The sequence below is a fragment of the Sander vitreus genome, chromosome 17 (assembly GCF_031162955.1).
Source record: "Sander vitreus isolate 19-12246 chromosome 17, sanVit1, whole genome shotgun sequence".
Classification (NCBI taxonomy): domain Eukaryota; kingdom Metazoa; phylum Chordata; class Actinopteri; order Perciformes; family Percidae; genus Sander; species Sander vitreus.
The window spans coordinates 9663163-9685533 of NC_135871.1; the positions used below are offsets into that span (position 1 = coordinate 9663163).

Genomic DNA, 22371 nt, shown 5'->3' on the forward strand with positions numbered 1-22371 from the left:
CACAAACAGAGACAGAGAGATGGGATGTGACGTTTATTGCACTCGCAGAATTCTGACTTCAGAGTACAGTATAAGAAGCCTCTAGGAAAATACACAAATGTCCTTTTTGAACACATCCCAGATTATGTTGATTGAATGTGATTATAATTGCTATGCAGTTTGCTGTATGGCAAATTGAGATGAGGATATTAATATTATGAGTGTAGTTTCCCTTAGTTGTGTCTCCAAACTTCAGCCTTTGAATCCACTGCCATAACCTGCCACACAACCTCACCTCCAGGCTTAATACCTTCTGTTTCTACACATTCCCCCCCCTGTGTGATCCCTTTCCAGCCATTTAAATGCAGCCTCAAATTACCTGAATTTAGTTTCCTGTAATCCTAAGGCAATCTAGTAGATTGTTTGCATGATTGAAACTTCCATTCCTAAAAAGCACAGCTATCCCGAGGCCCTCTACAATTAACACATAAAGACATATTAGTTGCCAGGGCAGCAGTGCTTTGCTCTGGTCTACGGGTCCAATAATGAATCAAATAAAACAACATAATGAAATTAAGAATGTATCCTTAGTCTGTCAGTCGGCTTCCCTCTTTCTCCACTGTGACCCATCTCTCATCGAATCGCAGTGAATTTATTCAATCGCAGATACCTGTGGTTGTCTTTATTTTAATCAGGCCGAGCCAAAGGAGTTAGATTTGATTTTGCTAGAACAGCAAATGCAGGATTTTTTTTTTTTTCTGTGTCGAGTAAGGAACGGAAACTTGAGCAAAACCTGTGCTGTACTTTTTCCTTTCAGCTGTGTTTACTGTGTAAGTTGTGGCAAATGTGATAAACCGCAGCTCACCTGCTGTGACTCTCATCCACCAATCATTACAAAATTCTCTTCTGGTGGTTAAACCATTGTGACTCAGCACATTTCTCAGATGCACAACTCTGAAAAAGCTGATGTGAGCTGAGTTGCGCTGTGAAAATATATCCATTTAATGTACGTATGCAAAATAGACAAAAAAAATGACCCACATTACTTATCATTAGGTGCACTTAGTACCTTGTAATAGCACCCTATACAGCAAGCTGACATTTAATGTTGATTTTGGAACACTAATCAGTTTCTGTTAACTCTGTGTGATTTGCCAAATAACACAACACAGTAGTTCAACATTTTGGGGAATATTAACTTTCTCGCTGTGAGTTAGTTAGGAAGTTCCATACCACTCTCGGATCTGTACAGTCAATATGAAGCAAACAGTCAGCACCTGCTTTGCTTAGCTTATCACACATTATATTGTACCTAAAATAAAAAAAATAAAAATACTTTTTCCACTCCAAGATGGGTGGATTGTTCATGTAACATAAGTCCTCTGGGAGGCCCAAGTTGGACTCGGTTAACTTGTTCTTATACTGCACTGTAAATTGTATTCTCGTCTTTTATCTGTTTTCAATTATTTGTTTTTTTTTATCGTTTTTAACTGCTCTTTAATGTTTTCATTTTTTAATCGTTTTTAACTGTTCTTTCATGTTTTATGTAAAGCACTTTGAATTGCCCTGTTGCTGAAATGTGCTATACAGATAAATAAAGCTGCCTTGCCTTGTCTTGCCTAAAAGGTTAAACAAACAAGATCAAATTAGTTAGTGAGGTTAGAGGTGCTGATAGGCAGATTTTTTTGCCTTTGGATAGAGCCAGGCTAGCTGTTTCCCCCTGTGTCTTTATGATGAACTAGCCGGCTGCTGGCTGTTGCTTCATATTGAACAGACAGATATGAGAGTGGTATTGATTCTCTCATCCAATTCTCGGCAACTACATTTTCCAAAAATGTCAAACTACTCTTGTAATTTATACATTCTATTACAATGCTGTTCTGACTGTAACATAATGCTAATGCGGACTTACAGTGTCTTTGTCCTTCTACGCCACCCTGCCTTTATGGTTCTTCATGCAAACATGAATATATGCACTGTGCAAGGTTATAATAGTTTTGCATTTTTCATTAGTTTTTATATTTATTTCATTTTGAATTTTTGTTTTCAAATTCAGTTTAGTTTTAATTAGTTTTTAAAGCGGGTTTGCTAGTTTAGTTTATTTATTTATTTATTTTTTTTAAATGCTTAGTTTTAGTTTAGTTTTCATTAGTTTTAGTGTTAGTTTTAGTCTTTTTTTTGTAATATGGGTTATTTGCCAGGGGCAAGATTCAAAAAGGTCAGAAAAAGTATTGTGTGATAACTCAACAAAAACATCATACCATTTTAGAAATATGTAGGCTATTCACAATGTATTCAACAATAACACCTGTAAGTTACGTAAAATGTACATATGATGAGCACAAATATGTAAACAGTCTACACAAGACGCCGCAGTAAGTGGAAAATGTGTAAGTGACGTGTTCCAGGAAAAATCCTAAATAGACAATAGACTAAAGAAGACATACTGTACATGATGTTTTGTTGTTACAGGTGTTTTGAACTTTGGTTCGAGTAAAGTGGGGAACTTTTAGAAGTCAGTCGACTCACAGTTGTGTAGACATGCCCGTATCAATCCACATATTAACCCACGCTTCCTCCCACTTTTGGTGTTCCTGCGTATTTACTAACCAGCAGCTATTGGGTCGCTGGTGAAAGCCCTCCTATAGTGTTCTCTGTCATGCTGCCTGGCCCTGTATCCATACATCCATGCCCTGTACCTGTTAGCTTCTGTTTCGGGGGAAGAGGGCTTTGCATTCTCCTTTACCTTGTTAAGGTAAGCTAGGTTAGCCTCCTTGTGCACGCTTCTCAAATGTACTTTCAAATTCGTGGGATTTTTTTACCACCTTCCACTGCAAGGCACTTGCTTTTATCTGACGCAGTCATTATCAAATAGGTCTCTGCCGCTTTCTTCCGACTTTCGGTACCGCCATGATGCCAGGCGAGGGGCATATGGACTGTGTTGTGTTCAATTTGACATGGAATGTTAGAATTTTTGGGTTCCCAGTCAGAAACTATATAAATGTCTATGGTATAGACTGTATAAAACAGGTCTATGGTCGGAAATGTCAACTCTGAAAGATATAACGTTATTTGCTCTATGAAAGACATTGACTTGGACGAAAGCTAAGGACATTTACTCGATAATTTAATTTAATTTTAGTTAGTTTTGCAAACAGACATTACAGTTTTAGTTAGTTATCGTTTTTTTTGTAATGCCTCGTTTTTATTTTTATTTCAGTTAACGTTTTTTCCCACCTAGTTTTCGTTATTTCGTTCGTTTTCGTTAACGATTATAACCTTGGCACTGTGTCATCATCAGCTTTGTGATATAACATAAAATACTTTACGACTTAAAAGTAAAAAAGTAAAAAAGAAAAAAACAATCTGCTCAGACTTTAAGGTGTCCATCCAAGCAGTTTGTTGCTGATTTGTACACACAGACAGGCCGCCACTGGGACACAACTCGGCCAGGAATCAGAAAGCCAGCAAACAGTCTGTTCAACAATTCTCTCTCTTCACATCTCTTATTATTTCTGCTTGAATCCCTCCTCATTTTTCTACCAGTACAACATTCCCAAGGCCCAAGCTCTTCACCACTGACCATTTAGCTTTATTGACCAGCCCAATTCTCCAGTTGGATTTGATGGCGAGTAAGAGGAGCAATGGGACTTTACCAGTGGTAAATGAACCAGAAGATGCACTGAACAGAGACAGATGGGAATTTCCCCCAGGGCTCTTCACATCCTCTCATTCTAATAGCTTGTAAATCTCATAAATCAGTTTTTCAATAGCTCCCTGCTATATGATTAAATGACTGGAGAAATAAGCAGAGAATGACATGTGGGTGCCATCAGAGTGAGAGAAAGACTGTGATGATTGCCCACTTCTGATCTGATCTGGAGGGAAAAGTCAGTTCAAATTCTGTCCAAGATCTAGCAGATGGCCAGCTCCAATTCTTTCTCCCTCAGTCCCTTCTCTATACCCACACAGCTCGCTCCTATTGCCCAAATGTGCACCTCATGAGAGTGCAAATGCAATCAAATATGAATTGACACAATGCACTGCATCCTTTTGAACGTGTCACTGGTTGCAGCAGGCCACTGTAGTACTCCTGTGAACAGCAGCGGTGAAAGAGTGACAAGGTGAGGAAAATAGCTCAACCTTACCACTGGGGAAGGACAAGACTTGCCCCGAGCTAAATGTCAGACATCCGACAATCTCTCGCTCTGTCGGGGGCTCTGCACCTCTGTATCGTGGACATTGCAAAGCTCCCTCATATTTAAAATTTCTTTTGAGAGGTGAAGGTCACACGCTCTGTCTGCTAACTGAGCTATGCAGCTGTGGAGCTGCTCTGCGGCCTCCTGAACCTGTAGATAAACGCTGTGTGACCGCAGTTCAATAAGGGCTCTCAGTGTTTGGTTCTCGCTCGACCGGCCCCTGCTAGCAGATAATATTGCGATCGATATAGATGGAAACTCAGCTCATGTTTGGATATATCTGTGATAGGCTGATGCACGAAAATACACACTGACAATCAGCCAAAAGATTACTTTCACACTTAGTTTAGTGAAAATGGGAGCTTGCCTGAAGTTAATCCAACTAAGTTATTCCACTCTTCTGTATGCGTCATTGCTTTGCAGCATATCTAACTAATTAAGGAGGAATTTCTAGATTTTTATTTTTTTTACTTTCTGTCGTTGTGGCACAGCAGAAGATATGTATTCCCAAGGCCATAGACACAGATTCTGCAGTGCATAGTAAATCAAGTGCTTTTAATCAGCTGCTCCTACTGTTCGCGATGCTGCTGTATGCTAAATCTCCGAAATGTTTCAGCAATTCAGTTTTATATCCTCGGCTGTGGCTGCACTCGTTGAATTAGAATATACATCCAGCAGAAATGGAAAGGAATCGGTGATGATATATTGGCCCAAATTGCAGAGCTTTAATGAAGAGGATTAGGAATGAGACAAAAAGCTAAAAAGTTCCTGAGTTAGAAAAGGTCAGATGTGAAGATTTAAGGACTAAGACTTAGGTGTAGTTATGGACTGCTCTTTATGTGAATTGATGTGAATGTATGTGGCGTATCGCGCACCTTGTGGTCATTGAACATAAATTAAACCATTTACAGAAAAATGTTGCTTCCCACTACTATAAATCTAAAGTATTTGAAACGTGTGATGCCAACAGCGGTTATCTAACAACTTCACACATTCACCTTCTAACCCGTGTCAGTTAATCTATAATGTTTTGGCCCCTATATAAGCCATTATGACTTTGCTCAATAACGTCTCTACACAGAGCAAACTGAAGCAGATAAAACAGAATGAGGTGCTCCCCAGGCAGCCAGCATGCGGTGCTGAGTTCAGGGCTTTTTTGTGTGCCTTGTGTTTATGGGCACTTAGAGAGCTCATCTATTCTGGCCAGAGATGATGTCAGAAGGCCTTGTATCTCTTTGTGGCACTGATGAGAGTCCGATCCTTTTTACACTTCTTTTGTGCATTTTGGAGAGATTATTTTTTCGACATGGTTGGTGTTTCTCACTATCTTTATTCCCTTCTCTGTCTCTTCTCAATGTCTCTATAGCTCCTGCCCTCATAGTTATCTACAGAAAGTGTTGAAAGGGTTTTAAGAAAATAAGGAAATAAGCAGAAAAAAGGGGAGCAAACAGGAAATTAGCCACAAACATAAGCCTTAAATGACACTCCTGCTGTTATGCAGGCATTTCACTGGGCCAATTCTGAGTTTTTTTCTACTAGAATGCAGCCCACAGCCCCCTTCCACCCTCTCAGTCGCTCTCTTTGAACAAATGTGATTACAATTATTTCCCAGCAGGATAAATTGGGGTGCATACTGTGTATGTCATTACCTCTCCAAGCTCTGACATTAGCTCTACTAATATGAATGTTTTCCACATTATCCTTCCTTCCTCCCTCAGACAAATGCATACTCCGTCACCACCAGGCTGTAAATGACGCGCTCCATACTGCTTTTATCTCAGCCTGTAAATTACAACAAAAGTAAAATTCATTTCCACAAAGGCCATGCTCGTCCATCCATGGAATTAAGGATGAAGCCTTGATTCCAACTAATCCAACTGTGTTTCACATATGGAGCCTGGAGCCCTTAAAGTACATCTTAACCATATTGGCGTATTTCTTTTACTGTAATAATGATGGTTGGAAAAGAAAAGAAAAGAATTAATTGTAAGTCACTTTGGATAAAAGCGTCAGCTAAATGACATGTATACAACAGCCAAGGGAAATCCTTTGAGGGCGGTATGGATTTGTTGGAGGAGATTGGATACAAGTTCTCCAAAAGAATAATATTACATGTCGAAAAGGCATTTTAAGTCATCCTGCCCAGCAGTGATGGTGAAAATATCTGAAAATAGATTGCCATAATGAAATTTGAGGTGTCCATTGCAATCTGTAGCGCATCATTGTGAGGTGGACCACAATCAGCTGTATTTCCTTGAAGGACCTTAGACCGAATTGTGGCCACTGCTACATATTTTCTTGCCTTTGTTTTGCTAGTTGAGGTAGCACAATGGTAATTACACAATGTACATACATTGAAAAACTATTCCAGAAAACTATTGACCATGAATCAAAAATGGGGTTTGATATTATGAAAGTCTTTAGGATTTTAAATTTAAAACCTGATACAATGGCCCATGTTTCATATCCCACTGCAGAAAGTTTATACATGCTATGCAGTCCAGCCATTAGGAATTATGGACGGGGATAGAGTATTCCAAATTTGGCCCCTCATTCACATCCACTCTAATACCAACACCACCCACATTATGCAATTCCAAGACTGTTTAGGGACACCAGTTTGCAGAAATATTCAAATACACCATTTTGAAAAATGGCAATGAGGCTTTTTCCCTCGCCAAGAGTAAGCCTAACTTTGGAGCGTTATTTAGCCCCTTCCAGACTAGCTTGCATGACATGGTTGGTACCAATGGATGCCTTACTGTGGGTCGTCTAGCTTCCTATGATACTAATATCTTCACTCTAGCTTTAACACTACAGCAGGATTTGCTACTCTGCCTAGCTCCTCACCGTTGCCACATTCAGCCTCTCCTGTCATATCTGGCGCTTCTTCACACTTTTTTGGGCCAGAAATTTGACAATTTCCTCCCTGCTCTTTTTTATATTATTTTTCTCTCTGTACCCTGTTTTTTCTTTTTTGATCTCCTGATTTTTGTTGAGACATTCTGACTGTCTCACTGTCAGTTGCAGTTAGCCTTACATATTTACATTAGCGGCATGTGTGTTCTACACATCTGAACGTGTTTTACAATTACTACAGGGGGTGGGGTATCAGTGTGGGCTGTATCATGTGTTTTAATTAAACAAATGTATCATGTAAATACATATAACTTGTATTGTCAGTGACATAAGTCAGTAAGTAAATTGTTGTACTTGATCCCATTAAGGGGTCAACCATAGACCTTTGCACGGGCCCCACCTGGGCCAGGGTCATCTGTACCATTTGACGGCGGGCCTCGTGCTGTGTGCATTCTAACGTGAAAGCAAATATTGTGAAGATGAATTGTATATTTACCTTGGGGGAGTAAATGTGTTTGCCTCAAATTCACTAAGACGTCAGGGGTTGGATGCAGAAGTCTAGCAGAGTGACAGTTCGACCAGAGCTGTATTTAATGACCTGAGAGCTGTGTGTGTGTTTGTGTGTGTGTGTGTGTGTGTGTGTGTGTGTGTGTGTGTGTGTGTGTGTGTGCGCGTGTGTGTGTGCGCGTGCTTGCGTGCGTGCGTGCTTGCGTGTGCGTGTGTGTGTGTAACATTTCCTGTCAGTGAGGAGAGAACTGAAGAAAGGACAAGCTGGGAAAATGGGAGTAATTCAAGAAGCATATTGTGTGTCATTTGTTTGTCATCTTTTGTTTGCCACATACTGTAACTGTAATGTGGCTGAAGTGAATCATGCACAAGGAGAGCATGCCAGGATTTGCAGATATTTACTATTTTGGGATTCGTTATTTTAAAGGATCCTAGAATTGTTAGTGGCTGCACTTTTTTGCTGATTTATTTTTAAACTTACATGGGCCTGTTCTTTTGTGTGACGCACACACACACACACACACACACACACACACACACACACACACACACACACACACACACACACACACACACACACACACCAAGATTAGTCTTCACAATTCTGTTCTGCTATAACAATAGCAATGCCTTCCTCATTCCCCATTTGAATACCAAATTCCCCCAAAGAGAGTAATAGTTTTTACATTTTGTTGCAAGGAGACAATATCCTAGCAACACAAAAAAATATTATTATATTAATAATATTTGGATCTCTTCATTGCTCTAGTAGGTACAGTATCTCACAACCCCAACGGTGGAACAAGCAACCTCTTTTTGTTGCAGTGACAAAAAGACTTTGTTGAGACGACAGAGAACAAGGTCGGCCAGGGCCAGGGAGGGCGGGAGGAAGCAGGAGCATGCTAATTTGTTTCCACTCAGTAACAGTGTGACACAGCAGAGCTCTTCAGTGGAGGTGATCTTGGGTGAAGTTGCCCTGCTTACTTGGCCTCATGTCCAGTTCCTTTTTTTATTGTGCCCTGCAAATGTCGAACGTCCCTTAACCAATATACATTGAAATAATAATGTGCTAATAAACTTAAATAAGAACATAAATAAGAGCATGATCAGACTGTGCATCAGAATGTGATACCTGATACAGTGAGTTTGAGAACATGAGTAACTGATCAGTGTATGTTTGTTCTTTGCCACAGATTTACAGAGTTTCTGGAACCCTTTGAGAGAGTGATTCAACCAGAGGAGCTTTGGCTCTACAAGAACCCTCTGGTTGAGTCAGACCACATTCCCAAGAGGGTCATGTTCGTAAGTACCTGCTCTCTAATTATGCATTCCTCTTATTACAGACTTGATTGCCACTAAACACTACTTAATTCTTAGTAATCTTTGTGGTGCAGAAATCCTTCATTTAGGACGATCAATACGGCAAAGCCTCTTCTTTCCACTCTCGGGTTGAGGCCTGAATCATGTTGATAGCTATGAGAAGGGCTTTACAGAACTGTGATGCTTAGTACTTACAATGTAAATAATCTTCTCTCGGACAGAAGTGGGCGGTGAAAGGTTCAGCGGAATTTCTAAGCAAGAAATGAAAAAAAAAATGTCTCTGGCTCATGCTGTACACATTTCACACATTTCTTTTGACAGTGCAGTTCTCAGTGACAATCACTGGCTTCAATACACTTGAAATACAGCATAGCCTACTGGGCATTACAGAGCTCATTCCAGTATTGTTGTGAGTCATACTGCACATTGTTTTCATACTCGGATGGCACCAAATGGTCCTATAAGAGTGATTATGGTGAAATATGACAACACCCACGATGCCAAAACAAACAAGTTGTTGTTATACTGGAGAAAACTGCACTAATACTATTCCCATCTGCCACCAACATAGATGACTAATGACTAATGACATTTATGGAAAAGATTAATATCATTCTCATGTCTGTACCAAAGTACGATGCTAAGAGGCCATTAGTTTAGCTTATCATAAAGACTGGAAGCAGGGGGAACAGCTAGCCATGCTCTGTCTGGAGTAAAAAAGAAAGAAAAAAAGCATGCCTAAATTTAAATCTCCGGTGCCGGTGTGGAGTTATGCGGTGTAACTATTTCTTAGCTAACAGATTCCGGGCTCTGTGACTTTCTGCTGTCTTGTCGTCACCGTGAGGAGGTTGCCATGCAACCAGTAGAGACACCAGGGCCATGTTCTTCAAAAGTAGCTTAACTAATTCAGGATAACAAATAGGCTAAACAAATCTTGTTTTTGTATTCTCATCCGGCTAATTTGGTTCTTTGAAAGCAGGTGGAGAATTAGCTTGGCTAACAGTGCTCTCTTATTTTGAAATAAATGCAAAATTACTGGAGAGTTGAAACCATGAGCAGCATTCATATGATTGGCTGAGTGCTGATCATGTGATATACATGATGTAGGTGTTTTGAGAACTGTCTCAGCATGCACTGAGGCTATAGATTCATTTATAATCTTATTTCATGTGTTTCTGCGTTGTTACTGGTGTCATTTTGTTCTACACTGTGCTCCACAACGTTTCCACACTTTGTGTATTGTTAAACAGTCTACAGTACGAGTATGTTGTGTGTGAGGTCCTCCTCATGGACTAGCAAGATACTTTTAAGTGATAATCATCAGCCTGTTATGAAAATGAAACCTCACTAATATCGCTTAAAAGCAGCTTTGATTGCATGACAAATTAAATGCCATATGTTCTGGCGCCATTGGTCTTTGTAACAGTTAGAATCTTTTAGTTGAGTTTATGCCCTATACACTTTACTACTGGTTCTTTGTTGTTTACAAACTTTTATTTATTTTAATTGTATTCTTATTAGATTTATTTAGTTCTATCGTGTATAAATGTAGGTACGTTTTCATCATGACTATTTAATTGTGATAAGTACAGATTATGGTGAGTTTACAAAAACCTGCATGTTTTCATCTAAAATCCTCATTTAATCAACTCTTTTATTATAAATCTAATAAAGCAAGCCATTTGTATGTGGTCATTACTTCAGGTATGTGGTTCACAGTAAACCGTCTGGCTCATGATCCAGGTAACTGTTAATAAGCCTGCCCTTTTGCAGGTTTGGGTTTATATGAACTTAATCCAGCTTTAAAGAACCAAAAAATCCATGTGTAATGTCAAATCGTCAACATTTCAATATGGATAACTGTATTATCTACGGGGCTCAGGGGTCATAGCACCAGGACGAAAAAATAGATAAAAGATTTCCAACGGTTCTGTAACTTTAAAAATAACCTGAACATCCAGGCACTATTAGCAGAATGTGCTTCACATGAAGCAGAACTGCTTATTAAATCTGCTGTAATATGAATACCTTCATATTGTGTTTTCCATACTGGTGCACAAAGACTGAAATTGAGTCCTGATTATGATCGGGTGACCATGTTCTCTTATATAATAAACTCTTTTCAAAGAGTGATCAAGCAATCTTTCACAGACTTTACAAGGCTGCTGCCCTGATGTAGCAGGATTTGCATGACGTTGTGAATTTTAGCTGAATGATCCACAGTTACAGTTATTCTCTGACAGGCTGATATGTTTAATTCTGTACAGCTTGACAGCGCTTGATCCTACATTTTTCAACTTGGGAGCAAAACGTGCTCTTTTGGGGGGAAAAAATTTCCATAAAGCCCTGTTCATGCTATTTTAAACAACTGGACCTTGGGGTCAAGTGTTGTCGTATCCAGCCCATATCCCAGATGTAAAAGACCCCTTACTAGACTACTGAATATAAGAATATTCCATTATATTTTGTATTTTGACTTGTTACCTGCCACCAGAATTTTGTGATTTCCTTGCCATAAATATAGATGTTTTTACCATAAATTGGTGCCTAAAAATGTATCAGAATGCAGGGATTGAAGTCTTTTACCCTTACAATTTTATGTGTTCCCCCAAAGGCCAATTTTGAGTAAGGAAGAACCCTGAAGTATAATCACAGCCATAAAAACATATTTAAATTGCAGAATTAGAGAGTTAAAACAGATGAAAAGATGGAGAACCAGACAGACAATATGTACAGTGTCAACAGAGAGAAACACGGACAATCGAACAGACAGACAGTGACAACATAGAACAATAGAGAATGACAGTAACAGCATACAAACGGCATAAACAGGCAGTATGTGTAAATTTGTTATAAACGTGTGCTCTTTAAAAAGTAGTAAGCATTGTTTGCCAGTTACTTACATTAAACGTTTAAAAATCTGTTACATAAGGTACTGCTTATATTATTTCACCATCTGTACACAAATGTATTTAGTGAATGCACTTGTCCGTGGGTGGGGCTGCATGGGTGTGGTAATGTGGGTTGGTGTGGCTACAGTGCCAGGGCTGAATTTTTGTCCCAGTCCACCCCTGGCTCCCACACACACATCAATCATCTCATTATGTACAGAAAAAGCTTCAGAGTAGGTGGTAAGCACTAACTGTCACTCATTTCAAGCTAGAAATAACAGCAGGTCGTGTATACTTTAGTATATGAAATACTTGTCCCCCTATATTAAAAAAAGGCTGAATAAATGTAATATCAACAGTAGATACTGTAGCTTTGCTCCACTTAATGATATTAAAAAGCATTCATGCCAGACCAATTTAACCAATAATAAACATAAATGGGTTAAAACATCAACAGAAGTGCATTTGCTCAAATAAAACAGCTTTAAATTGTTCATCAAAAAAACATTTGTTATAAGCATGTGAAAGTGCATTAATTTTAGCCTCTACCAATCAAGCAGAAAATTCACATACACACAAACGCCTACAATCTGCATGTCTGTGGTGCTGAGCATCCAGCAAAGGACGCAGTGGATCAAACCATTGCAAGGCAAAGGGTAGGGGGGGGGGGGTTCACCATCTTTTGAAATTTAAAAACATGCTTTTAAGTGTCTATTATCAGCAGTGCAACATCATTGAGTATTGTTAATACAATTGAAATAGTTACAGTGATATATTACATATATATACATTATACATAATGTATACACAGTTTAGATGCAAATACACCCATAGGAACAGTGTGGCACAAGCTGTAAGATGAAAATTTGGCCAAGACATTCAAATATCCTCTGAAAAAAGGTTTTATTTGAAAGATTGACCCCGAAAACGTAGGAAAAGACCCCAAATATGTTGGTTAGCAGTACATAGACCCTCCAATATTAACACTATTTAGAAAACATTGAAACTTTGCTTTATAACTTTACAAAAAGTATGTTACATTAAATCCATGAAGGTATATTTTAATGCAGAAGGGTATTAGGATACATAAAAACTAGGAAACAGTTTCTCCTGGGTTGGACCTTTGTTGAGTTAGATTGACTGGACTATAAATCCCTGAGCTTATCTACAGTTTATCTGAACTCTATTATTTCTTACTTCCTTTTTCAACATGCTTTATTAAAAATGTTGACAGTTTATATTAACTTCAATGTCCATGGAGCTTTGCTAGTGGCAGGCCACTAAATAATGAGTGGGAGAGAAAGCCCCCCCCACCCACATGCCTCTTTTGGGAAAATGCTCCCAGTGCTGAGACCCAACAGTCAGGCTTCTTCAATGTCATTGCACTTGTCATTGACAGTAGCCCTGAAGGTGTGGAGAATTTATCTGGCCATTAAAAATAGTCCATAGAGGGGATTTACATGAAGCTACATCATGACTCACTGCGACCTTAAGATATATGCTGTATTAGCCTGTGTGCGCCCTCAAGAGAGTCACTCTCTGTGCTTGTTATTTATTGTTGGACCCAATGATCTTAGAGTACTAACCCACTGATCCGTATAGCCAAAGGTCACATTATAGGAAGAGACTAATAGTGTAGCATACAGCCCTCAAATCAGCGCCTATCAAAATCTCATGTTTCAGGAAATCTTTGCTGTTCCCATGTTCTGCAAAGTTCCTGTAATTCACAGGTAAAACAAATAATTAGCATGTCCAGAAAAAATATTCAGAATGAATCTAAGTATAAAACAAACTGAAATTGATTGAAAATTATTTGTACCTGACTATAGCCTGCATTGTTGGCAGTGAGAAGAAGTTCCCTGAGAGCCGCAAATGTGAATATAGTCCACCCTCCAGGCAGAGTTAGGTTAACTAGGTTACAGTTATTCATTTCACGTTTAAACAGACGCACATACAGAATGTATCTTTTGAAAGGGAGTTTTAAGTGAACGTGCCAGATCATCTAGAAATGTGAAAAAGATCATAATAAACCTTAAGGCCACATGCCAAAAATGCATCTCTTTATTAATATATATATATATATATATATATATATATATATATATATATATATATATATATATATAAATATATATAAATATTATGAGACAAGATAATTTACGCTATAGCTACGCGAGTACTTTCGACCCGAATCAGTGCAGGCAACACGGAGTAGCTGCATTTACCATTACAAGCGTCCCCTGAGCTAAAACGGCAGGTGTCGGGGCAAGTTTAAGAGTGCCTTTGTGCCTCATACACAAACAGACACAAAATGCAATTATGTCTGTGCCACATGAACAGGGCCCTTACGTGTCAACAAGATGCCTTTTCAACTCAGACATTGTTTAAATTCACCTACCCTGGTCCTTGTCTCGATCCTGCCGGTAGCTAGCTTGCCCTGCTAGCTGATAGCCGTTAGCTGTTAGCTGCTAGCTGCTAGCTGCCGTCCGGTGAGTTTATTCAGACAGGCTTCTGTGATAATCATCCCAATAACAATACGGTGGTGTGGTGGATGTCCTGCATAGGACTGATCATGCCTGAATTTAAACAATGTCTGAGTTGAAAACATATCTTGTTGACATGTAAGGGCCCTGTTCATGTGGCACAGACATTTCATTTTGTGTCTGTTAAGAGGCACAAAGGCACTCTAAAACTTGCCCCGACAACTGCCGTTTTAGCTTAGGGGACGCTTGTAGTACGTAGTTGCAGCTACTCCGTGTTGCCTGCACTGATTCGGGTCGGGGTTTTTTCTATCGAAAGTACTCGCGTAGCTATAGCGATCAAGATTAATGTAAAAATTGGCCGGAATTCTCCTTTAAGAGGCAACGTGTTGCATTAGCAAAGCTATTCTTAAAATGTTACAATAGAAATAGAAGGTTACTCTAAGGCAGGGAATATCAGCTAAACACACTATGGTCTGACTGTCATTGTCTCTTGTCATTGTCTCTGTGGCCCAATACCAATGACCCCCTAAACCCTAAGCCCTGAACCCTCAGGGACTTAATTGATGTCACCTGGTAAGTGCGTAAGTGGGCGATGCTGCAAGTGCAAGAGTTGGTTTAATAGAAAGGGGATAATACTTTGCAACATATCACGTTACCTTGAAAAAACATGTACAATTGTAGGTATGGGACTTTATTATTTATTTTTTTTTACTTTTTTTACGGCCAAGGCAATTCAGGGAAAGGTGGTGATTCATGATTTGAATGCCTTCCAGGCTCACAGAGTGGACAAGAGGTAATTGTCAAATAATCGATTTACTTGTTTTTGTCGAAGCAGCACCATTAAGTAGTTGCTCAAAGTCCTGAGTCCGTGAGTGTGGACATTGGAATTGGGCCTTTTTCACAGCAGACATTTTGACTTGTCATAGTAGGAAAAGCACAGGTGTCACTAACAAGACTAATGATGGCCCTGTTCTATTCAAGTGTTCCAGTGAGAGTGACAGTGACAGTGAGCCAGAATGCACAATACCAGGATTCTGAAATCAAAGCAGCTGAATGGAATTCAGCCATCATTAATTTGAGTTTTTACACTGGTGCTTTTTGTACTGTGACAGGTCAAAATGTCTTCCATGAAAAAGGCCTATTGGGCCTGTGAGAGTGTGTGTGTGTGTGTGTGTGTGTGTGTGTGTGTGTGTGTGTGTGGGGCTCTCACTCTCCGAGCGCCTCACCTGCCTTTAACAACTCATCACCTCTCCTTCATATTAACCATGGCTCTACTCCAACTGGTCGCCAGATCATTATCTCAACTACTGATCATCTTCCATCTTCCTGCATGCTAATCCTTGATCCTCCCTGAGCCACTCATCCTCGTCCAGCCTAGTCTACCATCCATTGCCCCTCTGCCTCAGCCAGTCATCTTCTTCTTACCACTCACCCACCATTCCCTGTAGTGCTGCAAATAAACCACAACACTGACAAATCACAGTTTAAACTTATCTAACCACTGAGTAGACTGCAGAGGGCCCAACGAAAAAAGGATTCGCAAAATATTTAGAGGCCAATTGCATCGTTGTGGTTCAATAATGATTGAGTGTCACTTAACTCTTTTCTGGACTGGAAAACTAATTCAAAATCAAATTCCAACAGTATTCTCCCGTCATGGAAGTTTTAAAGGGGAACTATGCAGTTCTTTTTAGCTTAATTTACCTTAACTGAAAAGCTTCGGAGTCATTGGAATGGTTATATGACTTTGTTCGAGTTGAATGGTGGTCGTCTCGCTTCCCCCTAGCGCCTGTGAGTGGAAAAACCACCCTTGCAACTTTGGGCCGGCGAGCCTCCGGGCTTACTAGCTGTCTACCTCAGTGGACATGGCTCTGTGCGTTCGCCGGCTTCTTTGAAAACAAATGCACATGACCTGAGGGAGAAGATGGGAGAGGGGAGAGTCGCCAACGAGTTTTTACAACAGTGTTGCCAAATATCTATTCCGAAGCTGTAGGGGGAGCTCTATAGAGAAACCTGCGAGCAAAGAGCGAGAAAACAGCAAAGAAATTTCCCAAACTGCCCCTTTAATCATTCAATACTTCTTTTGGGGCAAAAACTAAACTTGTATCTCAGCCATTATTGAAGGAAAGAAGAAAGACATCAATATGACGGGTGATTCCAAACTTCTGAATGGTAGTGAATATCCGTGCCCACGTCACGATGACATAAACAAATCGTGGCTAATTTAATTTCTAAGTCAGGTAGTGAGTAATAATTCACAAATGAAACATGAGCTGGCATATTCGTCTGATTTCCGGCTAGTAGTAACTTTTAGTGCACTTGACTCCAATTGTGTGAAGAACTTTGGCTCCAGCTACTTTAAAGTGGTGCCTAGGGTACAAAATTAGTTACAAACTGGCAGAGTTAGATGGATGTACACACGGCTGAACTGATGAACAGCACTTGAGGGAAATTTTGGATGTGTTTTATAATAATGGAACTGAAACTCTGCCTTTGTTTGTACTACATTTGTTGCTTAAGGCAAAGCAAATATATTAAATTTGGCCAACATGTAATTAATCCATTCTGAGGCATGAATAATTACCAAAGTGCTGTGGAGGCCCAAATCTTATCAAGTGAGGAGCAGAATTTCCCCTCTTGTGCAGGCAAGAGACCCGGATGAACAATGAAGAAGCTTGTTTGTCCCCACAGTTTGCCTTGTTAAAATTAACTCTGAATAATAGATAGGTTCATGACATTCACTGAGGCAAAAGTTATTTGACGATTAACCTGCAAAACAGACCCCGTGGAAATGCTGCAGCAGCACATCTCTAATGTCACGATAACTATACTATATATATATATATATACTTTTTTTGTTTTTATTTCCTCCCAGGCAATTTCTTTCCTCACCCCGCTGGCAGTGATATTTGTGGTGAAGATAATTCAGAGGACGGACAAGACAGAGCTCAAAGAGGCATGTTTAGGTACGTGGAGCCAATTACTTGAAATGTCACAAATGTGATGTTGTTTGTCACAATCTTATGAGAGGTCTTAAAATGACAGCATACATATTATAGTTGCTGCACATACTGCATTTGTTGAAGTTTTTAATAACTACAAAATATCATCTTTCCCCTATGCTACCTGGAAGCATGGGCTAATTGTTCACCTAGTACCTAGGTAAAAAAAGTAAAAAGTACTTTATTGTGCTTAATGGTACAGATATTTCAACTCTGTGTGCTACAGTCAATATGCTACCACACAAGTTAGTGTTAATCACAGAAGCCATGCGTATTTACGAGTGTTTAATATTTTTTACGCTATTTGTTTAATTTTCACAGCATATGGACATTTCTCTCACACTGATACATTTATCTGTGTTTTAAGCCCCCAACGTCCCAACGCACTAGGATTAGGCAATGGGTATGGTTAGGGTTATGGTTAGGGTTAGGTGCCTTGAAGTCAACGGTCGCAGCACTGCCTGGAAGTCGATTAGGCAATGGTTAGGGTTATGGTTAGGGTTAAGTGCCTTGAAGTCAATGGTTGCAGCGCATCCTGGAAGGAGACGTTGGGGGCTTAAAACACCATCGAGCCCCCCCCCAGAAGCTTTGGCACATCTAAGAGCATAACACAAATCCAGTTAAAGAGACACACAGTAATGAATCTGGTAAAGTGAGTGTAGCTCAGTGCATCAGTGTAGTGATGTAACACAGATGCAGTGCTGTATGTAACAGGCCACCTGCAGGGAAAGCACTTCTACAAGGCTTCATATTAGTCGTAGAGGAAAACAACCCTCAGAGGAACAAAGACTAAAAGGGAGCCCATTATTCTGACACGATACATGATCATAGTTTTGAACATTGCTTTTGAACTAATGCTATCTCTAGACCTAATGAGAAAGACAGATCTTAAAAGCATTTTTTGGGCTGGGTGTGCAGTTAAAAAGTACTGTACTAATTTATTTTTACATTTCAAGCTTAAGTCACAGAAAGGTAGCCATCCCTGTATTCCTGCAAATGTATTGGGTTTAAAGTTGGCCGTGAGGGTCGTCTAATTCTAAATTCACAAATCAAATTTTCAAACAGATGTAATTAAGCTGGGAGGGTTTTTTTAGTTAGATTTTCTCTCTTGTAATACCAACGGAACTTGGTTTTGCTTATATTGTGCATTTATTGTTTGAAACAGTGCAATCTGCAATCACATCCGCCTCTTTATTTCCCTTTAGGAGTAAAAAGGACACAATGTTCCCTTTGTAGAGTTGTCCAGTAACCATTTATCATTCCCAAACTCCTGCAGCTTAATTGTGTGATTATCCATCAGTCGAGATTTTGAAAGTTTGATTATATTTTCCAAAAGATTTTGCTCTGAGAATGACACAGAAATTATTCTGCAGCAATTATTTTTAATTTAGGTTTCAAAGCTAGAACGATATTATTCATCATCTTAATGTGAGATCTCGCAGAGACTTTATTGTTTGGTGTGTGTTGGGGGAGTAATCTTCCAGTTGGTGAGACAATGAGAGCTATTTTAATAGCAGGAGTTTGTGTGGTGTCTGCATATCTGGTGTAATTTGTCAAAACTTCAACCATAGCTTTGATAATGAATATCAAAAATCAAGACACTGTTATAAAATATTTAGACAGTAGGATGTCACTAAGAATTGTTTTGACATACAGAGATTGGGTTCCAATCAGCCTCAACAGATGGGCTGTCTATATGAGTTGAATGCAAAGGATTTTGGTAAAGTAATGGCAGAAACGCTGTTTTTACTCAATGGGTCTCTAATTTCCTGAGACTGAACCCTAGGGGAACCACCACTGCAAACTCTGGGGTAGGTGCATGTGACCAATTTTGATGACCAGAGGCACAAGCACAATCCTAATGCAGCACAGACCAAAGAGACTTACGCTGGTGGAATACATTATGAGGAGGAGGAATGCTGTATCAGCAGGTGCACTTGTGGCGAGCTGCAAGAAAGGCCAGTCACATCAGTTTCTCTCACACCCTTTAAAAATTGCAGATGCAAGGCTAAAGTGGAGGCACAAAACCACGAGGCAGAAATATACAATATAGCACATTACTAATATAGCACCCCACATGCTACAAGGTCAGAGGATATATGTGTTCGACCAGCTATGCCATTCCAGCTAACTCGGCAGACACTGGTTTGTTTGGTATGAGGAGGAGGAGGAGGAGGAGGAGGCATATTAATTAATACTTAAATGACCATCAGACTAAGTAGACTATATACTGTATGAGCTGGAGCAATAGATTTATACAGTAAGTGTTTGGCCTGGGATCTGACAAAGCAAACACATTGCGGTTTATTGTCCCATTTTTCAACTGGTCAAACAGAACATGCCTCATTTAGGGGTTTCATCTGATCTGCCCAGAGTTTGGCCAACTTAACAAGCTGTTAAATAACATTGACACTCTGCTCCTCTCAGCAGCTCAGGAAGATAATATGCTTGAGCTCTGGCAACGTGAGGTGCATTCAATTGACCTGCAGACTACTGGGATTAACGTGTGAGGGCAGGAACTCTGGCTAATGATGAGTCCTAGTGGATTTCCTCGCAGCTAATTAAATGAACGCACAGTTACAGTGCAATGCCCACCTGTCAACCAACAACAGTCCTGTTTCCCATTACCAAAGTTGAGTTGAAGCAGTTATTGCTTTACAGTTAAATAGGCTCTAAGTAGGTGCAATCATTTGCCAGCACTGTAGAGATACCTTTTCTCCCAATTGGTGACTATTTTTTTGATCTGTCTATAGCAATGTCAGTATGTCATTGATCTGTTTGTCCACTACTTGTACAGAAATTCATGGTGCCCATAGTTTAAATGCTAAAGACTTTGGTGACAGACTTTTCCTCTAGGGCAGGGGTCTTAAATGTTTTTTAGGCCAATGACCCCTTAGCTGAAAGAGAGAGTGGTTCCCAACCTGGGGTCCGGGGACCCCTCAGGGGGGGCGACAAAGATCAGAGGGGGTGCGCAAGTCTTTATCTGGTTTGAGGTAAAAAAAATATATTTGCACATGTTAAACAAATTATGATAATACACTAAAATATATCATATATACAAAAGTCTGTATAAAAACTATATATTTTTGTTCTGGCTTAAAATTGTAGGCAGGCTACTTAGTAGGCCAAACCTCCGGGACCTCTTAACCTGGGACCCTTGCTGTCATCAGGTCAGCTGCTAGCTGCTATCATCCTCGTTTTTCCTGCCGCCACGACATCACTATTTTATGAATGAAACATGACGGAGAAATGTAAATGTGCTGATTACTTCTCTGTATCAAAAAAGAAAGTAAGGCTCTATCTCGAAAGTTACCTCAACTTCGGTTACGGAGGGGGGGCTCAGCTTTTCTTAGACATAAGTAGGGGAGGCACCAAGGAAAAAAGGTTGGGAACCACTGCCCTACTAGGTCAAATAGACGGTCTCACATTACCCCTGTTATCAAGGCTCTTTGCTGGCTTCCTGTTGTATATAGGATTCAGTTAAAAACATTTTTTAACAAAGGCTAATAGCATTTAGCTCAGAGCACCATTGTGCCAAAGTAGCGTCACAAAGCTGCTAGCGTGGCTGTAGACCCTTAGCTTTGTTGAATGATCGTTTACATTCAACTATATCTATTGTGTGTGTGTGTGTGTGTGTGTGTGTGTGTGTGTGTGTGTGTGTGTGTGTGTGTGAAAGTTAATGTCTGTGTTTGTGAAGCTTTCACTGTGCTTAAAACCTGCTTGCTACTGTTGCTGCTTATAAAGTATGAAAGGCTTCACACATTTATCCTGACAGCCATCTGTCCAGCTGCAGGGGGGAAATTCCCATGAACCTAATTGGCTTTTTTATTTGTACATTATGTCAGAAGAGCAGACAACCTGCCAGAACCTGGATTGCACAGATAGTAAAAATCAATTATTTTACTAAAGCATCACAGTTTCCATGAACGCTGCTTACATTCAAAATGCTGTGTCAACCTCGTCTGTTTAACATAAGATGCTTATTTGACTATGTGTGTCAATCTTCCTTCTCCAGCTGTGTCCCTGGCCCTCGCCCTGAATGGAGTCTTCACGAATACTATCAAGTTGATTGTTGGCAGGTATACTGAACAAACTGAAACATTCAGGCTTTGTCAGTGATGCTAGAGATTAAACGGATAGTTTGAATATTTTGAAGTACTTATCCATAGTCAGTGTATTACCTACTGTAGATGGCCTCGATCAGTCAGTTTGTTTGTGTGATTCTGTGACTTTGTAGTTTTAAAGGGTTAGTTTGGATTCACTGTTTTAGTCTGGTGGCTTTGAAGAGAGCACAGATAACGTCTTCAGTTCCCCGTCAGAAAGGACTGTCTAACAGCAAGATAAAGTGGTGAAAATATTCTAAATATAGTGTTCACTTAAACTGATATTGACTTTTTTTTAGGTGGGTATTTTTTAAGTTGGCTATAATATGTTTTACTGCTGTCTGTGTTGCCCCCCATCCACAGCGGTACATTGCTTAGCTTAAGTGTCGGTACTCTCTCCTGTCTGCTTCTCTAAACTGGGGGTGTACCAACCGCCATCTACTGTAGGTAATACACTAAATATGGATAAGTACCTCATATAACCCCACTTCAAAATATCCAAACTATCCCTTTAATCTGTAGGCTCTGTGCGATCACATTTTCCAGCTTTCACTTACTGGATTTATGGACAATGAATTGTTTGACAAGTAGATGGAATTATCTCCATCAACGACACAGAATCCGTTTTTTTTTTTTTTTTTTGATTTTCAGACCCAGGCCCGATTATTTCCAGCGTTGTTTCCCAGATGGACAAGTAAAGGGGGATGCGAGGATGCTGTGCACCGGAGAGCCAGATCTAGTCTCTGATGGACGCAAGAGCTTCCCCAGCAGCCATTCCTCCTGTGAGTATCAGTTTTCAGTCCAAGCTGTTCACCATCCAGCAGTTGCAACACAATGCCAAAAGATATCAGAACTCATACACTGACTCATTAAAACTGCATGCAACTGTAGCTATTCACTCAGTTTGATCTCGACGCTCTGAGCAACATTTCACCAAGTAAAAAATACCAATGTGTGCTGACTGTGTGTGAAGGTGTTTACTTCACATAATAATTACATGTAGGGACGAGTTATCATTCAATTTATAC

The 22371-nt window shown here is 39.8% G+C and overlaps 1 protein-coding gene across 1 annotated transcript in view; it reads left to right on the plus strand.

Moving 5' to 3' along the window:
• The window catches only part of plpp4 (phospholipid phosphatase 4), a 42498-nt gene that overhangs the window by 11823 nt on the left and 8304 nt on the right, over positions 1-22371 (plus strand). Inside the window, exons 2-5 of the mRNA XM_078273400.1 lie at positions 8738-8846; positions 17114-17204; positions 21256-21319; positions 21995-22125. Coding sequence (XP_078129526.1) covers positions 8738-8846; positions 17114-17204; positions 21256-21319; positions 21995-22125 — 395 coding nt within the window. The remainder of the gene's footprint in view (positions 1-8737; positions 8847-17113; positions 17205-21255; positions 21320-21994; positions 22126-22371) is intronic.